Source organism: Trichechus manatus, unplaced genomic scaffold (genome assembly GCF_000243295.1).
Source record: "Trichechus manatus latirostris isolate Lorelei unplaced genomic scaffold, TriManLat1.0 scaffold00001, whole genome shotgun sequence".
In the NCBI taxonomy this organism is placed as follows: Eukaryota; Metazoa; Chordata; class Mammalia; order Sirenia; family Trichechidae; genus Trichechus; species Trichechus manatus.
The window spans coordinates 9,711,136-9,719,120 of NW_004443937.1; the positions used below are offsets into that span (position 1 = coordinate 9,711,136).

The 7,985-nt window shown below is 46.0% G+C and overlaps 1 protein-coding gene across 1 annotated transcript; it reads right to left on the minus strand.

Moving 5' to 3' along the window:
• Positions 1-828: 828 nt before the first annotated feature.
• CIDEC (cell death inducing DFFA like effector c) lies at positions 829-6,847 on the minus strand. Its single transcript, XM_004368313.1, is given in 7 exon segments — positions 829-991; positions 3,287-3,474; positions 3,559-3,646; positions 3,648-3,715; positions 5,524-5,583; positions 5,585-5,678; positions 6,783-6,847. Coding segments are annotated over 7 exon segments (714 nt in total). The 5' UTR covers positions 6,836-6,847.
• Positions 6,848-7,985: the final 1,138 nt, after the last annotated feature.

Here is a 7,985-nt window from a genome sequence, read left to right on the forward strand (position 1 = left end):
TTAGTTCCAAAATCAACTGCAATTTTTTTTTTTTTTTTTCGGTAGAAAGTACTGTCAGTTTCCCGTAATCCTATAATCCGTGTTGGAGTCCTTGAGTGGTACAAACACAGTTAACACACTTGCCTGCTAACTGAAAGGTTAGAGGTTTGAGTCCACCCAGAGATGCCTTGGGAGAAAGACCTGGCAATCTACTTTCAAAAAAAATTAGCCATTGAAAACCTTATGGAGCACAGTTCTACTCTGATACACATGGGGTCGCCATGAATTGGAGTTAACAGCAATATATATTTTTTTAAACCTATGTTATAGTAAATGGTTTCAGAATAGATTCGTCTCTTCAGGCCTTTGCAACCTTCCAGACAGAAGCTCACCCTCACCCTCAAAGAACACAGGCAAAGACTATGTATCAGCATAAATGATTTATTGCATTCTCTAATATCATATACTAGTGTGCTTGACAGTCCACACAGGAGTATTCAGGATAGGGGATCCAGGAGGTAGGGAGTGAGATCAAAGTATAGCATATGAACACAGGTTGCTGAGGGACACATTTCATGCCATAGCCTGCTGGTGACCAGTTCTTGGTCAGCTAAGCCACCTTGGGCAGGAAGGAGCTGAGCCAGGCCAAACCCACAGTTCTTCTTTGGTCAGCCCACTACAGGTTGCCAGCCCTTCCTCCTGCCTTCTCATTCATAGTCCTGTGGGCTGAGGAAGGTGTAGGGAGTTAAGAAGCTCTGTAGCTAGCTGCTAGGCTTGTGGGCTCTGAGGCTGAGCATAGGGTCCCCAGTCTAGTTCTTGGCGGGGGAAGGCCTCCAAGGACTTATGCCTTCATTGCAGTATCTTCAGACAGGGTGGGATGAGGGACAAGTCCTCGCCCTTGGGGTTCTGCCCTTCCTCTGTGGCATCCAGGAGCCGCTGCATGTAACAGGAGGTGCCAAGCAGCACGTGGCCGGTGGCCTGCATGCCGAAGAGGGCCCAGCGAAGAGCTTCCCTGGGTGGAAAGAGAAGGCATTGGGACAAATCATGAGGAATACCCTTCCCGCGTCTCCTTAAATGCCTCCACCATTATATTCCCAGTCTGTCCTGGAAGAAATCTGTTTCATTTTAGCAATTTGAATCATCACTGTAATGTGAATATCACTGAGGTGGTAGGACTAAAAATGTTTTATAAATTACGGAGTGATATGCGAACAGGAACAGATGCTGCCTGGCCTCAGGAAATGGAAAGGGTCTACAGGCATTACATGGAATCATAAGATAATTCAGATGTCCAGAACCTTCCTACTTTCTCATGCAAAATTCTAGTCTACTTAATAAGGCTTTTTTTTTTTAGTACTCCCTTGGACCAGTCAGATTGGTCTACAAAACATGTCCCTGTCCTTCATGACACTCTGTCCTAGACTTCCAGGCCTTTCCAAGTCACTTCGAATCTAGCAACTGGGGAGGTGTAAAAACTGTCAGCAGAAACTGGCTGAAGACCATGCTCTGCTGTTCCCTAGCTTTGTGCCTTTGGACTAATTATATCACCTCAGCCTCCATGGCTACATTCACTTAATGGGGTAAGAATGTTCTAAAAGCAACCCAGGAGCAGTTAAACTTGGGAAACATGACCATAATAGTATCTGACTTATGATTTAACATATCCTCATGCTTCCTGTGATACTTAAAAGTTGAGTCAACTTTTTAAATAAACCAAAACCAAAAAAATCGATTGCCATCAAGTCAATTCCAACTCCTAGCGACCCTATAGGATAGAGGAGTAGTGCCCCATAGGGTTTCCAAGCAGCGGCTGGTGGATTTGAACTGCCAGCCTTTTGGTTAGCAGCCAAGCTCTTAACCACTGTCCCACCAGGGCTCCTTTTAAAGAAAAAGTTAAAAAAAAAAAAAAAGTTGATTAGAGAATACAAATGACTCTTTTCCATAGACATGTAAATAAATTCTATCTTACGGAGGGGAAATTTATTTTCATCCCTCCCACTCCCTCGGAAAAAGCTAGTTTTGTACTTATTTATAAATTTATTCCAGCATTCTTGATAAACCTACATACATGTGGGACTTTGAGTTCTCCTTTGAACTGACTGAAAATTCTTGCTGGTTCTTTTATTAATAAGTTAAATAAATCTTCGACACATGTTCATTTTTAAAAAGTTGATTAGAAGACCATTTAGGAAAACTTACTATTTTAGATGAAAAAAAAGAAATTAGTTGCTGTAGTGGACTAGCACCACCACCAGTTGCTGCGGAGTTGATTCTGACTCATGGGAACCCCATGTGTTGCAGAGTGGAACTGCGCTCCATAGGGTTTTCAAAGCTGTGACCTTTAGAAAGCAGATTGTCAGGCCTTTCTTCCGAGGGCCTCTGGGTAGGTTCAAACCACCAACCTTCTGATTAGTAGTTAAGCAGTGAACTGTCTGCACCACCCAGGGACTCCTGCTAGCTATAGGGGAAGGTATTTATAAAAACTAAATCTATCAAAAAATAAATAAAAATCACTGTGATTCCACTATCATTTAAAAAAAAAAAAAAAGGATGATGGGTCTGAATTCTAGGCTTAGTTTCCTGTCATTCTCAGGTCTCAATTATTCATTATACCTCTGTGAACAACATTTAAGGGGGACTATAGGAGTATAGGGTCACCGGAAACCCTGGTGGCATAGTGGCTAAGTGCTATGGCTGCTAACCAAAAAGTTGGCAGTTTGAACCCACCAGACACTCCTTGGAAACTCTATGGGGCAGTTCTACTCTGTCCTATAGGGTCACTATGAGTCAGAACCGACTCCATAGCAATGGATTTTTACAGGGTCACTGGAGCCCTTGTGGCACAGTGGTTAAGAGCTTGGTTGTTTGGATCCACCAGCTGCTCCTCGGAAATCCTATGGGGTAGTTCTACTCTGTACTATAGGGTAACTATGGGTCAGAATTGACTCAAAGGCGATGGATGTGGTTTTGGTTATAGGGTCATTATGAGTTGGAATCGACTCGTTGGCAACAAGTTTTTTTTTTTTTAATAGGTTTAAGAAATAAAAATTCATTTTAACATTTGTAAAAACTAACTAAATATAACCAGGTTCCAACAGGAGAAGTATGTGTACCCCTTCGGCATACAGTAGTGTAATCCAAAGCGCTTAGGTAAGCCATTAAAATTTTAGACAAATGCTAACTGTTACGCTTTTTCAGCACCTAAGTTGGCCCCAGTCCCTGAGAAGGCAGAGATGGTTGTGAGCAGACAGGGGCTCTCCCATTGCTGAATAGCCATCTTGCCTCTAGCTAACCCCAATTCACTCACTTCATGATGTGCTTGGCCCCACCGCAGTGCAGATTGTAGGAAAGGGAGTATGTGCCATAGAGAGTTGCCTTCACATTCAAGCAGCCAATGAAATCCTGCGGGTTCATTTTGTACAAGTCGAAGGTCACACAGGCCACATCTATCTTCTTGGCAGGCTTTTGGGAGAGGGAGAGTTGGTACCTAGCCCCCTGCATCAAGACAAGAATGTGGTTGCCTCCCCCCAAGGTTTTTTCCCAGGTGCCCAACTTATCCCCCTACAGATAGGCCCTCACCTGCTCTGATGGGGACTGCCATTTCTGCCCCTTCTGGAGCGCCATGAACACTGTGTTCTCTGCCAGGGCTTGGAAATACTCTTCTGTCTACAATCGTGCCGTCTTCCTCCAGCACCAGGGAGAAGGGCTTGTCTGCCAGCATCAGGGTGTCCTGGACCTAGGGAATAAGTTCAGTGCTGCTTCTGCCATCCCCATAGAGCCACAGAGCTGGGGTGGGGGAGAGACCCACATCACCTCAGCTGTCAGGCAAAGGGTGACCTAGCAGAGAAAGACAGGGGGCCAGGCTCTATTGGATGGAACTGAAACCCAGGCTCTCTGCCATGGGATCACTACCCAAAGACTTTGTCATGGCACCTCTTGGTACTTGGCTTCATGGCTAACAGCATTGTCCAATAAAAGTATAATAGGGGCCACATATATAATTTTTAATTGATAGATAATTCACATACCATAAAATTTACTCTTTTAAAGTGTACAACTCAATGGTTTTTAATATATTCACAAGGTTGTGTATCGATCACCACTGTCTAATTCCAGAATATTTTATCACCCCGAAAAGAAATCTCATGTCTATTAACAGCTACTCCCATTCCCTTCTTCCTCTAGCCCTTGGCAACCCCTGATTTACTTTTTTCTCTATAGATTGCTTATGCTGGACATTTCATGTAAACGGAATCATACAGTATGTGGCCTTTTGTGTCTGGCTTCTTCCACCTAGCATAATGTTTTCAAGGTTCATCCCCAGGCCTCAAGTTGGAAAACAATACTGAGTTCAAACTAAAGTGTGAAAGAGCCCTTTTGATTCAAGGAATAAGAAATATAATCTGGCATACTCAGAAGCCTCAAAAAGGATGGGAAATTGGCTCCCAGGATGAACAGACCTAATACAGAGAAATGGGGGAGGAAGCCTAGAATATGAGGTTAGGTCAGCTATTATTTCTATGCATTAAACAGACTAGTAACTGGAAGTCTAATCCAAATGCTTGATCTGTGCCAGGCACTTAGGCATACAGGTGAGAGGGTTTCTGCCCCATGGAACTGATAAACTAATGGGGCAGTGACATACATGGTATTGACATAACACTTGTATTGACATAATACAAAGCAAGAGTAGATGAGGCTGTGGAAGGGTTAGAGGGAGAAGTCACCCCCAACTGAGTGGAGATGGAGGATGGAGGTGAAGAAGCCTGGAATTCTCACCAGTTGTTGAGAATCATCCACAAAAGCTGTGTGACCTTGTTTTCTACCTCTGGAAATTTGCCTGATCCATCGTTTCAAGAAAGTCGTCCAGTTATTAACAAAGTCTTACATAGAAGTCCAATGTGGAAGAAAGATTTAAGGAGTCCCTGGGTGGTGCAAACCGTTAATGCACTCTGCCGCTAACTGAAAGTGTGGAGGTTTGAATTCACTCAGAGGTGCCTCAGAAGAAAGGCATGGTGATCTACTTCTGGAAAAATCAGCCATTGAAAACCCTATGGAGCACAGTTCTGACACACATGGGGTTGCCACGAGTTAGAGTTAACTCACGGCAACTGTTTTTTGTTTGTTGGTTTGTTTTTGTTTTGCCCTGGTTGAAGGTAGACAATGGGGAAGAGAATTTCTAAAATCCTGCTCAGTTCCCCAACTTCCAGGCACTTCTACAAGTTTAAGAACTACTGGAAAAGGGAATGTAAGAGCAAGAAGAATATGTTCTGAGAATACCACTGATGAACTGTTAATGTGGAATGGCAAAATACTGCTCTCCTCCTGTCACCAGACAGACATCACTGATTGCACAGCTCTCCTCCAGGCAGTTGCTACCAATCTATTGGAGCTGGCACCAAAGTGGAAACCATTTCATCATCTAAGCCATCAACAACCTCCCTGCTGAACTCTTCACTCCTAACCTGGAGGATAGAGGTAGCTAGCAGCAACTCCTCAGCTCAGGCCCCAGTGGTTGACTATGCCAACGCAGCCGCCCCTCACCTTGTGGAAGAGGTCCTTAAGGCTGTACGCCATGATGCCCTTCCGTACACTCCTGTCGGCAATTGCTTACTCGGTAGCGCCGGGCTCTGGGGGCCTCGGGGCTGGGCTCCAACTGCAGCTTCTGGGTTACCACCGAGGTGCTCACTGCCACATATCTGGAGGTAGTTTGGAGCATCAGGATGAGTTCACTTCTGTCTCCCAGACCTCCCCCAACTGCGGGGCGGAGTTCATTCCCCTACCCCTCTAAGCCAAAACCAGTGCCCTTGGAGTAGGCCAGACTCATGGTGGCCTCTAGAGGGCGCTCATCATAGTCCTCCCGTACCATCCCACCAAGCCTGTTCTAGATCAGTACATTTCAAACTTTAATGGGCATATAAATCACCTGGAGATCTTGTTAAAATGCAGATTTTGGTTTAGTAGATCTGGGGTGGGGCCTGAGAATCTGCATTTCTAGCAAGCCCCCAGGTGATGCTGCTGCTCCTAGGTAACAGACCAGACAAGCAGCAAGGTGTAGAAGACCCATCCCCCATCCCTCAATTACCACTTTGCTGTCATGGTCTCCGTCTTCTAACCTGTAAAGTGGGATGAACTAAAGAAGCCTGAAGTCAATTTAAGGAATTTTTGAGCTCTGAGGTAGACAATGTAGAACCAAACGCGTGGAGGGAACCTGGATTTTGGAGCCAGGCATGCCCAAGCTCAAATCCTGACCCCACTCAGTTCTCTAGGTGATTGAGAGCACCCAGGAGCCCTGGTCGCACAGGGGTTAGAGCACTCGGCTGCTCTCGGAAAGGTCAGCGATTGGAACCTACCAGCTGCTCCCCGAGAAAGATTTATAGCCTTGGAAACCCTATTGGGCAGTTCTGTTCTATAGGGTCACTATGAGTCGGAACTGACTCAACGGCCGTGGATTTTTTGGGTTTTGAGAGCACCCACTCTGTACATGTTTCCTCATCTATTAATTTGGCATACTAACCTTCACTTCGCGAAGTTTTTGTGAGGTTTAAATGACATCAGGAATGAACACATTAAGCATCATGTCTAGCCTCTGTCTACTCAATGTGTGGTCCAGGGACCAGGAGCATTAGCTTCACCTGGGAGCTTATCAGAACTGCAGAATCTCAGCTCCCACCCCAGACATCCTGACCTAGAATCTGCATTTTAACAAGATCCCCAGGTGACCCATATGACATTAAATTTTGAAAAGCCCTGGTCTACAGCTCATAGGTAACTCCACTCCACTTCCACTTTGACTCACCCACCTGGAGAGGGTCTTGGGGTTGAGAAAGCTGAGGGATTTCATGGCATATGCCATCCTTGTCAGCTTGACTGATTTGGACCTGGGAAGGAGGCAGAAACAGCTCATTAGGGTGAGGGTGGGAGGGTTCTCTTTCATCATTTGACACAGTGTGACCCCATTCCCATTCAGAAAGCCTCCTCCCTGGTCTCCCATCCCCCCTCACACACACTTTCCCCAGCCTTCTCCACTTCTCCACTCCAAACCCCATGCACACTAGCTGTGACCAAGCCAGAGACCACCCCTCTGTCCTCAGGCTCAGGCCCCCTCAGCTGCTGCTCCTCCCTCTGCAGCCCTGCTCACGCCATGTTTCTCAGACCCTGGCTCTGGTCACACTGATCAGGAATCCCAAGTCAGGGCTGAAGAGGACCTACCTGGTTAGTTCCTGTCCCTGGAGGCAGAGTCCACATTACGCTGGCAAGAGGTAGCCCAGGCAGAGATTAGTCACATGGATTGAATTGTGTCCTCCCAAAAATATGTGTTGTAATTCCTAACCTCTATGCCTGTGGTACTTGGAGCCCTGGTGGTGCAGTGGTTAAGAGTTTGGCTAACCAAAAGGTCAGCAGTTCAAATCCACCAGCCGCTCCTTGGATACCGTGTGGGGCAGTTCTACTCTGTCCTATAGGGTCCCTATGAGTAGGAATCAACTCAACAGTAAAAGTTTGGTTTTGGGTATGCCTGTGGTGGAACCCTGGTGGTGCAGTGGTCAGAGCGCTTGGGTGCTAACGAAAGGTCGGCAGTTCGAAACCACCAGCCGCTCCTCAAGAGAAAGATGTTCCATCAAGATTTATAGCCTTGGCTGTGGGGACCATGGCTTCAGAGAACATCTAGCTCAATTGGCATAACACAGTTTATAAAGACAATGTGCTACATTCTACTTTGGTGAGTAGCGTCTGGGGTCCTAAAAGCCTGTGAGCAGCCATCTAAGATACTCCACTGGTCTCACCTCTTCGGGAGCAAGGGAGAATGAAGAGAACAGGACACAAGGTAAAGATTAGTCCAAAGGACTAATGGACCACAGCTACCAAGGCCTCCACCAGACTGAGTCCAGTACAGCTAGATGGTGCCTGGCTACCACCACTGACTGCTCTGACCAGGATCACAACAGAGGGTTCTGGACAGAGCTGGAGAAGGATGTAGAACAAAATTCTAACACACAAAAAAAAGA